The 18,304-nt window shown below is 27.4% G+C and overlaps 2 protein-coding genes across 3 annotated transcripts in view; both read left to right on the forward strand.

Annotated features, from left to right (window-relative positions):
• Nucleotides 1–424: 424 nt before the first annotated feature.
• Nucleotides 425–5,503, forward strand: LOC113387590 (arginine/serine-rich protein PNISR). Of its 2 annotated transcripts, none has more exons than XM_026624932.1 (8): nt 425–1,255; nt 1,521–1,683; nt 2,173–2,319; nt 2,616–2,718; nt 3,017–3,067; nt 3,163–3,272; nt 3,885–4,080; nt 4,663–5,503. In XM_026624932.1, exons 1-8 carry the CDS (start codon nt 663–665, stop codon nt 5,484–5,486), a joined length of 2,187 nt encoding a protein of 728 aa, XP_026480717.1. In that variant the 5' UTR covers nt 425–662; the 3' UTR covers nt 5,487–5,503. The 2 variants fall into 2 exon arrangements, with proteins under 2 accessions (XP_026480717.1, XP_026480718.1); XM_026624933.1 differs by having other exon boundaries at nt 4,666–5,503.
• Nucleotides 5,504–8,405: 2,902 nt separating this feature from the next.
• LOC113387721 (abhydrolase domain-containing protein 2-like) overlaps nt 8,406–18,304 on the forward strand; it is a 54,087-nt gene continuing 44,188 nt past the window's right edge. The window contains exon 1 of the mRNA XM_026625090.1: nt 8,406–8,790. Within this exon, the coding sequence (XP_026480875.1) occupies nt 8,636–8,790 (155 nt within the window). The 5' untranslated portion in view covers nt 8,406–8,635. The remainder of the gene's footprint in view (nt 8,791–18,304) is intronic.

An 18,304-nucleotide genomic window follows, 5' to 3' on the forward strand; every position in this document is an offset into this window, starting at 1 on the left:
ATTTTAATAATCCAAAAAACATTTTACTTGTATTGATAAGATAAAAAAACTGATTAATTTTTTGAGAAGGCAGGTCCAGCGGTTATGGACTCTCAGTAAAATCAAGTTGAAAATATGTCATTTGGCGGTCAAACATGTTTATTGGAAATATGTACATAAAATTAACAGATATTTTATAGAGATTTCAATAGTGTACACATTTTGTGTAATTTTTTTGAGTTCTGTACCAAGATTTTTGTACGAGAAGTTCCAGAAATTTGCCTTAAGGTGACATGCACTCCCATAGTTTAAAATTTTGAATTGAAACGGTTTACGCGCTAACAATGTAGGCACCTTAAAAGTAATAAATTTGATTCATGCGGCTTTCACTTCATTCCGCATATAATTCTATATTAAGAATGGCTTATTTAAGAATTGTGTTGTCAATTGTTTTTAATTTAAGTCATTGAACGAAGTAAACATATTTTTACGGTAATATTGTCTTGAATGCGGAAAATTCAAGCGACACGTTTTAAACAAAGCTTATCAAATAAAAACTAAAAATAAATGAGTCTATGTTAATGGCACAAATTAAATCCATGCATTTTCGCTATTTGTGTAGATTATTTATCTGTCAGTTTAACGTCATATAAATAGTGAAATCAAAAACTTAATTACTAGAAATGTATACGGGCCAAAATTCACTGCGTCACCCCACAAAATGGGCTCTGAACGCCTCGGCTTACGACAATGTATCAGCCGACCAAGTGGACTGGGCGGCTTTAGCGCAGCAATGGATCCAAATGAAAGAAACGAGCCCGGCAGAGTCTTCCATGCCCCTTACGGCTCCGCCACCGCCCAACATTACTCCGATTAATATACGACCACCTCCTGCTCCTGCATGGAACAGTACTGCTTGGAATTACCCTGGAGGTGTTTCACAGCCAGCATGGCCCCCAGCAGCGGCCGGCAATAATTGGAATTGGAATAATTCAGTAAACATCACGGCACCACCACCTCCTATTATTTCTAACATTGAAAGTATTCCAAAAGAAGAGCCTGCTTTACCAAATTCTACATTTAGTACATTTCCTCCAAGTATTCCACCAGCATATCCGGCTGTGCAACCCCTGAAAGAATATTGGACGATTCCTGAACAATCAACTAAAGAGAAATCAAGTTATAAGGAGGAATATGTTCAGCCTCAACAAGGGTTTCCTGACGCTGGGATTACTTTGGATGCAGCTAAGAGGAAACAACTTCCAGCATGGATAAGGTTTGAAAATAAATGTTCCCATATATATTATCAGATAGACATTAAGCAAGAGTATAATATAAAGTATGCCATATGTTTGTTGGTATAAATAGATGTATATTTTAATTATGGCTATTTCAACTGCCCATTGTGATCTTTGTTTATTTGTCAGTACATTGTATTTATAACTAATGTTATACACAGTCTGATGAATATACTTGTTGTAACACTTTTGAAGTAGTGCTAATAAAGAAAATTAAATAAAAAATCTATAAATCTTTCACAGACAAGGTCTTGAGAAAATGGAAAGAGAAAAGCAGAAGCAAATGGAAAAGGAACAAGACTTAGAACAAAGAAGAATTATGTTAGAACAAAAAAGACTTGCCGAGGAGCAAGCTTTCAAAGAACTACAGCAAGAAAATTCCACTGGTGTAATACGGAGCAAATTTGTATGTTTATATTATAAATGAACATGATGAATTAAAATTCAATTTGCAAAAGATACAACTTACTAAATTAGAGTTAATGCATGTTAAATTTGAAGATACTTTGTGCCTAAATTTTTAGAGTAGATACAAGAAGAATACAATACTTCTAAATTGTTGATTCTATATTTAGTTCTCTCATTCATTTAAATTAAATATACTTGTTATACATCTAATTACATTCAATATTTTTGAATATTTCCTAAATATTCAATATCAAGTATATCTTTTATATATGTATTTATTTATATGTGTGAGAGAAATGGATATTGATATCTAATTTTTAATCTTGATTGCAAGTCCAGATTACAAAGTTATTAATAAAACAGTTTTTAGATTTTGTTACTACAATTGATATTGTTTATTTAAATATCTAAATATATATGTATATACATTTGTAATATTTTATTTGATAATATTAACTAATCTAAATTCATTTAATGAATTTTCTAGGACTCGGATACAGACGAAGAAGACATTAATGGCAAATCTACGCATGATGAAGAGCAAGAAGTTCCAAAATATAAAAAAGTGACTAAAGTTGAACCACCACCTATTATATCACAATTCAGGACTAAGGAGGAGAGGTTACAGGATGTGGTATGTTTTTATATTAGCTATTTTTTTTTGTAGAATATGTAGATTAAAATCAAATGAAGTGTAATATGATATTAAAATAATTTTTGGAAATTCATATGCATTATCTTTGCCTCTAATGTTAGCTTTCAGATTTTAAATACTTAGAATGTAATCACTAATACCTTTATGAAATTAATTTTGTTTCTTCAGAAGATAAATGATTTACTCAGGCTACATATTGATGCAAAAAATGTTGTATTTACTAGTCAAATGTGCCATTGAATTAACTTATAATATAAATTTATTTATCTTTTCAGATGTTATGTGTGCGCCAGACTCTTACAGAAATTCTACTTGATGTGACAAATGATGAAATTTTAGCAATAAGTCGTGATACTATAAACCGTTTTAAAAATTCAGGTATTGAAAGCTTATTATACATTGTTATTATGTTTTCATCAATTGACTTTCACATTGGAAAAAATCTTTTTGTAATGTCTCTTTGTATTTTAATTAAAGGTGCAAATAGAATAGGTCATTATTTCAAATTTAATTTCTTGTGAATTGTGTTTTTGGTTTAATTCCATGAGCTCAGTGGCTCTTTAAATATAATTATTTCTGAAACTAATTATATGAGATTTCAGAAAATAATTTTCAAGGTATTAGTCATTACGTATTTGGAATTTTTTCAAGTCACAACTGTTTCTTTAAACTTCAGCACAAACTCTACGCAAGACGAATGCTTTAACATCCATTACGGGTGGATTAGGTAAGAACTATAATTTTATATAGAACATTATTTTGGTTTCTGATTTTGATTATGCAGCATTTAATATTTGGTTTAATATATCTATATGATATTAGGACTTGGCATTTATGGTGAATCGAGTGGTTCAGAGTCAGATAATTCTGATAATGACGATTCTCCAGATGGTAGTAAAGATAATAATAAAGACTCAGATCTAGAGCTTGAGGTATGTTACAAATAATCAGAAATTACTTTGATTTTCTCTTTAATTGAATTGAATGTTAATTTAGATTTATAAGCTTCTATTTTAGTTCAAATTTTTTTATATGAGTATTGTTAAATTAATTTTAAAAAGAATAGTCATAATAACAAAATGACTGATGGCAATGTGTTTAATTATATTAATGCATATCAAATTGATATTGCATATTATTATTCATTTCATGATTACATTGAGATTAATTTTGAGCATACAAAACGTAGCACATTTATATAAATGCAATGAATATGCATTTCAATAATACAGTAATGAATTTTATGCATTTTAGAGTCTATTTGGTTCGGTGTTCTAAATTTTTCTTAAAATTATTAGCTCACTTTGTTTTCTATTCTATTTTTTTATCTAACATTTAATTTATAACCATTTAAATAATTTATTTTAATTAATGTATTTCATTCAAATTAAAGTTATGTTTTTATCAATTCAAATTTTAAACATTTTTGTATATTATCTTCAATATTATATATTACAATGATCTGGCAAAGATTAAAAAAAAATTGTTTGCGTTCATTTATCATTTATTCTGTAAATGTATCTTAAGAAGCAATATTATTTTAGAGAGCGATTCGGCAAAAACGATCAGAGTTTGAGAAGACATCAAGAGAAATAGAAGCAAAACTACAAGCAGAAGAAGACGGCATGAAAAAGACTAGGGCATCCACATCTAGAGAACTGAAGGAGTCTGATAGGAATGCAGAGCCAGAGATTAAATCAGGTCGTGGTGATGGTGAGAAATATTATAGGAATCCAGATGGTATGTATTATATTTATAAATTTGTAAATTAATGCATTTTGATATTATAGGTGTTGATAATTTTGTTTTGTCTAACAAATTATGGAATAATATTCTCTCCAAACCTTTGAAAATGGATCTTTACTTATTATTATTAAATTAATTCCAAATTTTCTATTGAAGTTTTATAAAGTTGATTCTTTTTTTATAAAATTAATAATTAATTACAATGTAAATTATATTAACTTTATTCTACTATAATCTTAACATTTAAACAAATAATATTAAACTTGTTTTATAGTACAATCTTATATTCACATAGTTTTATACAACATTTGTTCATTTAAGCAATCTTATCAATTATTAATAATGGTGATCCACAAAGAAAGATTAATGTCCTTGGGTATTCGAAGAAATAAATTGGCAATATTTTAAATTTACTTATATGCAGCATTAAATGTAGAGTCAGGCTATTTTTTTTCATGTGAATGTGTTTTTTTTTTAATAATGCGGCTTGTAATACTCTTAAATAAACTCTTTAGTCTCTTTTGCTTAATTCGGTATTTTATTAGCCAAAACTTACATAATTACCATTGTATCCAGCAGATGCAAAATCATCAGTTTCAAATACTCATCAAAATACTCTCAATCGAAACAAAAGTGATGTGCCAAAGATTGAACAAAATGTCCAAGTCGAGAAAAAATCTGAATCTAGAAAGAAATCTAGATCTGAAAAATCACAGTCTTCTCGAAGTAGTAGTGAATCTGACATAGATTCAGATACAGATTCTGATTCCAATAGTTCTAGAACTCGGACATCAGAGACTTCTGAATCATCAAACCACAGTTCACGAGAAAAAAGAACAAATCTTTGCCGAAAAAAATCACAAAAATCAGCAAGTCCAGAGAGAAACAGAAGGTCTTCCACTAAAAAAAGCAGTAAAAGTAGAGATAAAAGAGTATCTGATAAAGATTATGATATAATGAGTATGAAAGAAAGTAAAGATTATGCGAAAATGAAAAAGAATGAGAAAGCAAAAAGATCTGTTCGAGACAGCAGATCTCTTTCATATGATAGAAGGTCGAGATCTCGGGAGAGTAGTAGGTACAAACCGGTAAAAGAGCGGTCGAGATCTAGAGACAGAAAACATGATAGAGATCATCGTTCACGATCGGTTGAGAGTTCTTATTCCCGAGGGCGCGCAAGGAGTTCTAGGTCCAGTCTGAGACGGCATAGATCTCGCTCTAGAGATACCCATCGTCATAGATCACGTTCAAGATCTTATTCTCGAGATAGAAAACGTCGCAGCAGATCACGGGATCGGGACCGAGACAGTTCATACAAGAGGCACAGGAGTAGGTCGAGATCGAGGTCTTCGCGCAGGTCGAGATCAAGAAGTCGTGGTAAGAGGTCGCACAGGCGTTAAGAATAGCAAAAATAAACAAAAGGTAGTATTCACTTATATTACAATCTTACAATTTTTTACAATATTGATTCTTAAGTAATTTTTTGTGGTTTTTGTTTCAGGAAAAATAGATAATATTTAAATTAATAATTATTAAGTATATTGTTTGAGATATGATAATGAATAAATATGTATATAGACTATTTATTCTTTTTTTTTTCATCAAAGTTATCTTATTAATTGTATTAGAATGTTGGACCATTATAATACTATTTAAAACAAAATGCATAAGATTTAGAAAAATGTAGTCGCGGCTATCGGCTAATTTAATTTTAAACTAAACATCAATGAACTATCATAATAATTAATAATAACAATATTCTCTAGCGAAATTAGCAAAATATATTTGTTATTCAAAATTAGGTTTTTAGCATGTTACTGTTAAAAGTAAATATTATTTTATAATTTGAATACTGGCATTACATTTTTACATCTATACTTAATTTTATAAACTGCAAAATTTAAAACATTTAAAAAAATTAACTTTATTCTATTTTTTAAGAAGTCAAAAAATTAAGTTATTGCGTAAAAGTTAAAGTAATAAGTTATTAATATATTAATAACTATTTAAATTCGTATTATGTGATTTTCAGTAGTCGGAAAGCTGATCGTTCAACTACTTAAGGTAAAAATTCTAAATTATTATTTTTTGGATTTTTAACTTCCTGACAGTTAAGACTATGTTTTCACCAGAAAATCTGGCTTTCTAGTTTTATGTTTTTTCGTCATTTCTAGTGAATCTGAATCGATTGAGCCCGAAATTGTGATTGATTTGTATGTGTGAGAAAAAATTCGGTGCTCTACTAATTTTTTTAACAATTTCATTTCATAAACTTAACTGATACTATAAGACTACAAATTAATATGCAGTCTAATGTAACAATATGAATATAAACTTAATATTTTCGCCCATTTTTTAATATCGTTCCAATTTATTTGTAATACGAATATTTTGGGAGCCTTGCAAAGTGATCAAGAAACACGGATTGCAAACCACAGCCTTAAGGCAACAAGGCCACTAACGCCTAGTTTGTTCAGTTTATAGTTCATCTCTTTTTTTAACCACAATAGTATCGTTTAGTTAAATATAATATAATTCGTTTTAAATAACTTGTGATTAATTAACTTGGTAATTGCAAAGGAGCGAAGAACACCAATCGGGAGCCACGGCCTTATGGCAAAATGCCACTTACTGTAATTAATAATAATGTGATTAATGTAATTAATATAATTCGTTTTAAATAATTTGTAATCGATTATTAACTTCCCGTAGTGCAAAGTTATAGTAATCGCAAAAAAATCGAAAATATTTTTTTTTATGTATTTTTACGTTTGAGAGGTTTCTGAACATATTGGCATACTTCAGAAAAAATGGATGTATGTGTGTGTGTGCGGATACAAATTTTTGTTGACGATTTCGGGAACACAGTTCAGCCGATTTCAATTATTCAAAAAACATTCGATTTGTATTGATAAAGAGACGTGCTGATTTATCATTGGCAGGTCTAGCCGTTTCGAAGATACGGGGCAAAAAGTGCCAAAAACGGTAACTCAGTTTTTAAGAGAACGGAGCGTCCGATTTTAATAATTCAAAAAACATTTTACTTGTATGGACAAGATGAAGAACTGATTACATTTTTGGAACGACAGGTCTAGCGGTTTCGGAGATTTAGTAAAAAAAGCTATTTTGAGGTCAAAAATGATCATCAAACAACTTGTAATTAATTAACTTGGTAATTGCAAGGGAGCGAAGAACGCGGATTGGGAACCACAGCCTTGAGGCAAAAAGCCACTTACGCTTAGTGATCAGTTCATGGTAAATTTTAGTTAAATATAATAATGATTAGTATAATTTGTTTTAAATAGTTTTTAATGGATTATTAACTTTCCGTAGGGTATGTAGCTTATAGTAATCGCAAACTAAAATGAAAATTTTTATATATCTTTGTTTCAGAGGTTTCTGAAAATTTTGGCATACCTTAGAAAAAAATGGATGTATGTGTGTATGTGCGTATGTGCGTTGTGCGGATACAAATTTTTGTTGACGATTTCGGGAACACAGTTCAGCCGATATCAATTATTCAAAAAACATTCGATTCCTATTAATAAGGAGACGTGCTGATTAGTTTTTGGCATAGGCAGGTCTAGACGTTTCGAAGAAACGGGGCAAAAAGTGCCAAAAACGGTAACTAAGAGAACGGAGCGTCCGATTTTAATAATTCAAAAAACATTTTACTTGTATGGACAAGATGAAGAACTGATCAAATTTTTGGAAAGGCAGGTCTAGCGGTTTCGGAGATCTAGTAAAAAAAGTAAAAAACATTGTCATTTTGAGGTCAAAAGTGATCATTAGACATATGCACATCTAATTATTAGACATTTTATGGAGATTTTAATAATGTGTATATCAATTTTGTTTACATTTCTGTGGGTTTCGTAACATCGTTTGTGCGTTAGACGGTGACGCGGCGCTTACGCGCTTTGATATTGCGTCTCTATGCAGTTAAAGCAGTGCGATTGCTTTCAAAAAAAGTTCAAAATTTTCAAAATATTTCAAACTAAAAAAAACATTCTTTTCCAAAAGTTTTTTGCCAAAAAAGTAATTTTTTTTTTCAAAAATTAAAAATTTCTCAAAAATCTAATTTTTTCAAAGTTTAAAACATATTTAATCTTTTTTTAATTTAATTTAAATTTTTGGTACGGAAAGTTCCAGCAATTTGCCTTAAGGCACGATGCCATACACGACTAGTTAGTAATTTCATATTATCGATGATTTTAAATTCGTTGTTCGATATATCGACAACTGTCAAATAGATATACGCCTAAAAGTTCTCCCCATACAAACCTAACCTGTAAAATCATTTTAATTTGTCAGTTCTGTCAGATTGCCAAAAAATGCACAACTGTTAAAATTTCTTCCAAGAATTGAACACTCAATGTATTTTCAAAAATTACTATAATATTTTTATAATTCAGTCATCAGAAAAATAATTTCCATTTCATATCTAGTGTGTAGTAAAATAACACAATCGGACGCCTGTTAATATTTTCCGTAAGTCAGTATGAATCAGTGATGCGAACAGAACGGACGGTGTTTTTGTGTGAGCGTGATGTCTCCGGCTCTTTTAGCGGTTATTGCTGTGATTTTGTGCATTTTATTTAGAATTTTAAATGTAAATACACAACCGGGAACGCCTAAAATATGGTGCAAAGATGAGACGTTTCTTGAGGCCATTTACAAAATTGCTCCGCTTTTACGAGAGCCGTAAGTTGAGATTTTTTTTAAATGTTTATACTTGACTTGTCTTTACACATTACTATGACATCATTAGTATATAATGTGAAGTGAATTGTAATATTTATCTTTATAAACAATGCAATATATGGGGTACACTAAATCCTCGAATGAGGAATCTAAAATATTCCATATATGAAATATTTTTTTTATATATAAATTGAATAACATTTTATTTCTTTAAATATTTATTCTTGATGGAACATTCCACATTACTATGACAACGATGGTATACGAGGTCTGTTCAAAAAGTACCCGGAATTTTCGTTTTTTCAAAAAAATATTTAATTATTCGTCTACATTAATGTGGTCCCCTTCAAAGTAGTCCCCCCCCAGATATAATACATTTATGCCAGCGTTTTTTCCAATTTTCGAAGCACCCTTGATATTCACTTTTTGATATGTCCTTGAGCACTCTCAGCGATTTTCTTCAATCGAGGAAAACCGCCGTCCTTTCATGGGTCTCTTCAACTTTGGGAATAGGAAAAAGTCACACGGAGCCATATCTGGTGAATTTTTGCACTTTGCAACACTTTATTTCATTTTTTACGCAAAATTTAATACAAATTCTTTGACTTTTCAATTCTTCCATTGTAAAAATCGCCGAGCTCAGAAAAACACGTCGAACCTTAGCGACTACCACAGACAAAGTAAACAGTGAATATAGCTGAAAATTTCATCATACTTTAGGGGCATGTATACCAACACAATAAAAAAAAAATTTGACAATCAGACACTCCAGACCCGCGAAATTTAATTATTAGTAATTCCGGGTACTTTTTGAACACACCTCGTATATTGTAGAATGTATTTAAACATTTTACAAAGGAGTATCTTTATAAACTATACAATTACTGGGTACTCTGGGATCTTAGACAATATTAGAATACCCCGTGTTCATATTCTTTGGATTCTCAAGGAATCTGAAATATTCCACATGGGAAATAAGGTTTTTTTATATATAAATTCAATGACATTATTTCTTTAAATATTTTTAACTTCCCGTAGGGTAAGTTATAGTAATCGCAAAAAAGTCGAAAATGAATATTTTTATATATCTTTACGTTTCAGAGGTTTCTGAACATTTTGGCATACATTAGAAAAAATGGATGTATGTGTGTATGTGGGTGTGTGTGTGTACAAATTTTCGTCGACGATTTCGGGAACATGGTTCAACCGATTTCAATTATTCAAAAAACATTCGATTCGTATTGATAAGGAGACGTGCTGATTAGTTTTTGGCACATGCAGGTCTAGTCGCTTCGTAGATACTGGCATTATTCAAAAAAAAATTTCAAACAAAATTTTAAATTTTCAAAAAAAAAAATAGTTTCAAAAAACTCAATTTTTCGAAATGTTTCATCATTTTCAAAAAATAAAAATCAAATTTTCAAAAAAAAAAATCGAAAATTATTGAAATTTTAAGAAAAAGCGATTTCTTACAATAATTTGAGAATATTTCAATATATGGCGTATTCTGGTCTTCTAATTACAAATCCGAAATATTTCATATAAATTAGTTATTTATATATAATTTGAATAACATTTTATTTAAAATTATTAAAAATTATTTAAAATATATGTTCTTAACTACTAATTACACATGACTATAACATCAATACTATATTTTGTAAGATGTATTTTTATATTTATTTTACAATGATTATCTTTATACAGATTGGGTTGGGAAAGGGTATTTTGGATCCTCAAATGAAGATTTCAGAGTATTTCAATAATGATTTCAAATACTCTAAATTAATTATGATTTATTAAATATTTTTTTAATTATTATAACAGCAATAGTATATTTTTCAAAGTTCAATTTTATAATTATTGTACAATTATTATCTTTATGAAGATTATAATTTATTGAATACTCTGGATCCTCAAATAATGTTTTCTAATTATTCCATGATAATAATCATGATTCATGTTCTTTATACAGAATTGAATTTACTCTTTTATTTACTTTTTGGTTAACATTTTTATTTACTATTTTAACCATTTACCATTTATTTATTTATTTATTTATATTTATTTATTTTACCATGTATTTATTTAACATTTTTTTACCATGTTTAACTACATTTATTATTTATTTAACATTTTTATTAACCATGTTTAAACATTTATTATTTATTTCACATTTTTATTTACCATATTTAACCATTTATGATTTATATAAAATTTGTATATACCATTTTTAATTTATTCATTAAAACCATATTTGGAATTCATTTAAAACTTTTTATTTGTTATTATTATTATTATAGTTAGTTATTTATTTATTTTTTTTTCTTCTACTTTACATTATAGATTTGTATAGATTATGTTCTCACTGTAGCTCATAGAAACACTTTATTCTGATTGCTACATACAAATTTAATAAAAAAAATTAAAACTTTATTCATAATATTTCTTAATTTTGTGCTAAATGATAATATTCAAATTCCTTAGTAATTATGTCAGCACTTACAATTAGTAATTTATTTGAACCATTGATAAATTTTTTCATTATTATTATACATGACATGATAAGATTATCAGTTATTAGTCATTTTTATCTGACCTTTATCAACTAATTAAATAATATTGGAAGTTTTGCATTGAATTTATAACTAAGAAGTTGATGTTCTTAAATATTTCTTTTCATTTTTCATTCATTAATATACCATAAGTTAATTTATTGGCCATGACCATGATTGATATTCATTTGAAGTACAATTCTTATAATATTAACTATTCCATAATTTAAACTCAAATGATAATATTCATATTCTACAGTAATTACTCAACATTTATTAATTTATTTGTATCAAAATATTCGTTATTATAATACATGAATATCCTTATCAGTTATTAGTAATTTTTATCTGACCTTTATCAACTAATTAAATAATATTGGAAGTTTTGCACTGAATTCATAATTGAGAAGTTTTGGAAACGTTTTTCAAAGTTAAATGCAAATTGTTTAAATTTAAAGTTTCCAATAGTAGTTCAAAATAGATTCGAATATTATATTATCACACTATAAAAATTGTTAATGTATATATTATCAGTGTTTATTTGATGCGTATTTATTATCATTAATTTGATTAATTTATTTGGCTGTTTAAATAAATTATAACTGCTGTTTAAATTTAATAAAAAAAAATTCTTCAAAATTTTTCATAAAACTCCTTAAATGTTGTCATGTACGACATAAATTATAATATTTGACGTGTACGAAATCTAATTTTTAAATTTACTCATAATGAAGGTTTAATTAAATAAGTTTAAATTAAATACCCATAAAGAAATATAAATTTATAGATTTAACTCCAATAACAAATTCCATTTTTGGTTAAAATTGATTAATAACATTTTGAATTATGTTGTAAATAAAAATATTTGTATTTATAAAATGTTATAAATTTGCTATGTTATAAATATGTTGATAAATAGTTTAAAATTTTGAAAATATTCTTAAAGTCAAAACAATAACATTGTTTCAATCAAAATGTTTATAAAATTTAGAATTTCCGTTTGTCAAATATTATGAAATTAGGCTATAAACAAAAATAGATTCTTTGAAAATAACATGCTGTTTTAAAATGTATTTTTACACGTTTTTTTATTGCGATTGAATTATTATATAATTTAAAAGTTTTTTCGTATATTGATTAATTTTTTAAATAAAAGTGATTTATTATAAAAACTGAATAAAAATATTAATAAAATATAATTGGAAGTTATAACAAGCATTTTTTTTAAAAAACTTGAAATTTTAGTCAAACACTATTAGAAATCAATCAAATGAAAAATCTAAAAAATACTAAGAAAACTATTAGAAAAAAATCAAATCAAATTACCTAGAATTACAAGTATAAATTTAACACGTTAATAGCCACAATTATATCAGAAAAAATTTATCAATTAAAAAATACTAAAAAAAACTATTAGAAAAAAATCAAATCAAATTATCTAAAATTACAGATATAAATTTAACACGTTAATCGCCACGATTATATCAGAAAAAAATTATCAATTAAAAATTGTTATTAGATAACAATATAGTTAAAAATATATAAAGGAAACTTAATGTATCAAAGAAAAATTTTTTTTGACAAAATTCCTGGAATATTGAATTTGTTATTAAATTTTTTTCTTTCACCAAATCGCGTAGGTATGTCAGACATATATGACTGACATGGCGATTTATATATTAATGGAATGAATATGCATTCTATCATATAAATCTTATTGTAACTTTATTTATATGGCTATAAATTAAACAATAACAAATATAATTAAATAATAATAAATGTATATCTTTGCACATACTTATATAAACATATTTTAATTTAATATTGACATTTTTATATACGATTTATTAAATTATTTCTTCATTGGGCATAAAATATAAAATATAATATTTTGTGAAATATACATAATAAATAATTAAATATATTAATTCCTATTATTAAGTAAATGTATGTTTGCATGAGTTTCTATATAGAGATATGTGAACATTTATTATAATTATAAACATTCATGTCTTTTATATAAAGATGAGGAATCTAAATTTTTATCTTACAATTATAATAAATATAATAAACTTTATGATGGTTTTATACAAAATTGGTAACAATCCAAAACATCAACTTTGGTAAAAGCTTTATCACATTTACTGATAATATTTACCAGATAAAGGAAATTAAAGGTTCTAAAATTACCTTTTCTACTAATTGTATGTCAGGTATGAAGTCTGATATGAGATTAATAAAGAATGAAATTACAGAAGGTTTGGAAATTTCCCGCTTCCTGATTGTAGTGGCAGGTATGAAGTCAGAAATTATTTGTTGAGATATTACCTACTAAATACTTCAAATACTTTAAAGAGTGCATTCCAACTTTTTGTGTATTTACTTTAGATAAGATTTCAAAAACCGAACTTTTTTTTGGTTTTGTCCATGTAATTAACACATGTAATAAACACAAAGGCTATTTTCACTTTACATGATATTTGAAATCTATAATCAAGTGAAAATCTGATGTCACTACTGCTTGATATGAGGTAATCAGAACAATATGTTCTTAAGCTCTTGTGATGCACTACCTAAACCTATTTCTAAACTTTATATGAAGAACTCATCAGTGGTTGACCATTTTCTTCCTGATAAGATTATATTAGAAATAATTCTAATAGGGATGAGATTATATATTGCAACAATTCCCCAAAAGGCTATTTTCACTTTACATGATATTTGATATCTATAATCAATTGAAAATCTGATACCACTACTGCTTGATATAGGGCAATCAGAACAATATGTTCTTAAGCTCTTTTGATGCATTACCTGAACTTATTTCTAAACTTTGTTTGTAGAAGACAACGCAGTGGTTGACCATTTTCTTTCTGATAAGCTTAAATTAGAAATAATTCTGATAGGGATGTGATTATATATTGCAACAATCCTCCGAAAGGCTATTTTCACTTTACATGATATTTGAGATCTATAATCAAGTGAAAATTTGATATCACTACTGCTTGATATAAGGCAATCAGAACAATATGTTCTTAAGCTCTTGTGATGCACTACCTAAACCTATTTCTGAACTGCATGGTTGTAGAAGACAACCCAGTGGTTGCCCATTTTTTTTCTAATAAGATTATATTAGAAATAATTCTAATAGGGATGTGATTATATATTGCAAGAATCTCCCAAAAGGCTATTTTCACTTTACGTGATATTTGAGATCTATAATCAAGTGAAAATCTGATATTACTACTGCTTGATATAAGGCTGACCAAGGTCGGTATCGAACCCGAAATCAGTAGTTGCTAATGCATTTTTTTACCACTATAATGTGTAATATTAAATTATCATATACTTTTGAGGTTGTTTTATGAACGGTGGTTCATATGGTTATGGTTTCAAATATTTTGCCTCTGTTTTATGGATTTGTTAGTTCGTGGATAATAATTTCAATACTATATGATTTTGAATGTAATATCTTATCTAATTTTCAAAATAGCAATACGTTCTTCAATTTACCACAAATTGTTTGCAATTAATAGTACATTTAATATTTATGGAATACTTTTCGCAATGCTGAATCGAATTCACGTAACAATCATTATTTCACTCGACATTCAAAATCATTATTTAACTCGACATAGAACTTGTATTTCTCTATATTTACGACTGTGTTGTATATATTTTATTGATTTTCGGTACTATAATCTAATAGAGGAAGTTTTCTGGCTGGATGAACGAAAACTAGCTTACAATTTAGGAAGGAACTACAACGAAGAAAACAATTGGCAATATAAGGTTAAGGCTGATATATAGGTTATTGACAATATAAGGTTTCCAATCTGTGGGACGCAACCCCTCAAATACTCATTTCAACAACATAAACCACAAATGTTAAAATGACATAAAAAACTGAATAAATAAATAATTATTTTTAACTTCTCGAAGGAGAAGTTTGTTTTCACCAAAAAATACGTTTCGCTAATTTTATGTTTTTTCGACGTTTCACGCTATTCTGAATCGAATGAGACTAAATTTGGAAAAAGTATATGTGTGCGTATGTGTAAATCTGTTCACATAGATTTTTTACCTTAAATTGATGTTTTCTCAAAAATTGCTGGACCGATTTAAAAATTTAAAAGCCATTCGATGTATCTCGATTAGGATTATCGTTTGTCAGTTTTGTGAGACGATCTGCTGAGCCGTTTCTTTGTAATTTGAAAAGAAGTGTTAAACTATTTGTCCACATTTAAGCTCTTACTATCGGATCGATTTTAAAAAATCAAAAACTGTACGAAAGATATTAGTTGGGAATGATACTGATTAGTTTTAGGTGAATATCAACCGAGCCGTTTCCTTGTAATTAATGAAAAAAAAATTAGGCCGATTTTTATGGAACTTGTTTTCGCGATATATATCGTGGTTTTATAGAACTTACTGAAATATTACGGACTTACGATAAGTAGTTTAATTTTAAAAATTCATCAAAGTTTGAGAAAATGAGTAGTTCTTTTGACATTTGTTAATATTAAAATTAGACGATTTACTTGGTATAACGATAGAGTACTTGGTCTTATTGAACATATTAAATCATTACGGAAACTGGTTCAATTATAAAAATTATTGATTTTTGAAAATTTGCTTTTAGAAAATACTCCGAGTGAACGTGTTCATTCGTTTTCAATGATGTGCAATAAATCCACTCGGAATACTTTTAATCATAAATTAATTTATTTTGTATTGATTAAATCGATTATTTACACATATCGGGAAGTTCATGTAACTTGCCTCAAGGCAAAATACGAATACCAATATTTTATATTAATTTTCAAAGTCTGACCATTAAGAGTGATTTTTAAAATTGACATATTTTAATGTAATACGATTTTTTTTTAAATCTTGCCTTGATAGTGTTATTCCTTAGTAATGTTCTGGCAAGTGTGTTTGGTTGATCCTCGAGACGGCTTTTGTAATTATCTGAATGCGTTTGTATTTCATTTACTATGTTTATGATTTACAGCTTATCTTTCAAAATTATAATTACCAAACACTTCATCATAATTTATTTTGACAATGTTGTTATTTAGTCTAAATCTACGTTCAATTTGTACTGTGTCTTTTTTACTGATAATCTTTTAACCAATGTGCGCCTTACCATAAATTTGCTGATTTTGCAAAACATGTATCAAAACAGTTTATTTATCATTATGCGAAGAAAAACCTTGTATAAATGCATTTAATGTCATTTGAAATTGTTTTTGGCTAGGATTGCATTCTAATTTTATAAGATTTCCGGGCACTACGCATGTTATTTATGGAAATAGTATTGTAAAATATTATTTGTTTGTTTCTATATCTTATTTTTTTCAGTTATTTTAGTCGATACAATTTTTTTTTCATTTATTAATCAAGGTTAGAAACTTAAAAATGCTTTCTATGGCGTATCATCCTTTATTTTGCAAATATATATGTTAATTATTTTGATGATTGTGACTTTGTTTGGCAGAGTGGATTTATTATAGCATTTTAATTCTAACTAATTTAATAATTTATTCGAAACTAAAATATATAACAAAGGGTAATTTGATATTAACAATCATTTGGATAATGTTCTATTTCTGTCTGGAGTAATTTTTTAAGAAAGTATAGTATTTCATAACTCATATTCTAAAATGATATTAAGTTACAAAGAAAGAGCAATATGTGGTTAAGATACATTTGTATGGCAATCAATTATTTTAAATATTTTTTGAGTGAGTAGATTCGTATTTCCCTGAAATTTTCCTTTATCCATTAATTCAAAAATCAGCAATTCTTTATCAGTATTTAATATTTATTTAAAATGGCATGTTGAAATGTGTCAAATACATGACGCGTAATATATGTAACCATAAACGGTCACGGTCATTTTTTTATTTTCTGTAGACTTCATGTAATTTGCATGTGTTAGATTATCCGAATATAATATATTCCAAGAAGACTTGAGTCATCGTGTATATAACTTGAAACATTCATACATTTATGATAGGAATGAGTTACATACGTATATTATTACTGGAATAAATTATTCCGAATAATGCAACGTTTCATATACAAAAATACCACTGGAAATGCACTTTCCTGCAATGCAATTTCTTCAACTTCCTCTAGAATATTTTTTAATTGGATTCGCTACAGGATTTAACCATTTTTTATTTTTATATCATATATACTATTCAAAGTTCTACATATTTGTTAGAATTTTTGTTTTATTTTTATTCTCATATCATATTTTATTAATTTTTTTCATACTTCTTGTTGCACAGCAGCGCCTGTTGGTTATTTTTACTCGCAAACACACTTCTTAATTATATTTTAAAGTTTTTTTTTCGATATTATTCAAAAACTATACATGCAATATTTTAATGAATGAGAATATCACGAATTATCTTTGAAGCAAATCAAGACTATGTATTTTTTTTACTATTATAACATCTGATTAATTAAACAATTTGTATGTATGCATTTCAATCTATGATGATTCAGAAAATTTTAAAGTTAATCATATCTATCAAAAATTACTTTAATTAATAATTACGCCTTAAGGCAAATTGCTGGAACTTCCCGTACCGTAACGAAATGTTTGAGGAATATTAAATGTTTTTAAATAGTTCAAATATTATTATGAATATTGTAACATTATCTAATATAAAAAAATTCAAACAATTTTTTTTCCAAAAGCAATTATTCTGTTGGGATATATTCTTAATATATTCTTAAAATTTTGAAAAAATTGATAAAGTATTTTTTTTAATAAAAATTCCCAAATATCACCTTTTTTAGGCCGTTACACTAGGTGTGCCCCTTAAAACAAGCAGAAAGTTTTTTGAACTATTCAAATCGGTTGATCCGTGCGCCCGAAACGTGGACGAAAAAATGCGTACATACAAAACATACACACCCACATCAATTTTTTCTGAGGTATG

The sequence above is a fragment of the Ctenocephalides felis genome, unplaced genomic scaffold, assembly GCF_003426905.1.
Source record: "Ctenocephalides felis isolate EL2017-DRISC unplaced genomic scaffold, ASM342690v1 CF-g0.4_SCAFFOLD_03572, whole genome shotgun sequence".
NCBI classification, from domain to species: Eukaryota; Metazoa; Arthropoda; class Insecta; order Siphonaptera; family Pulicidae; genus Ctenocephalides; species Ctenocephalides felis.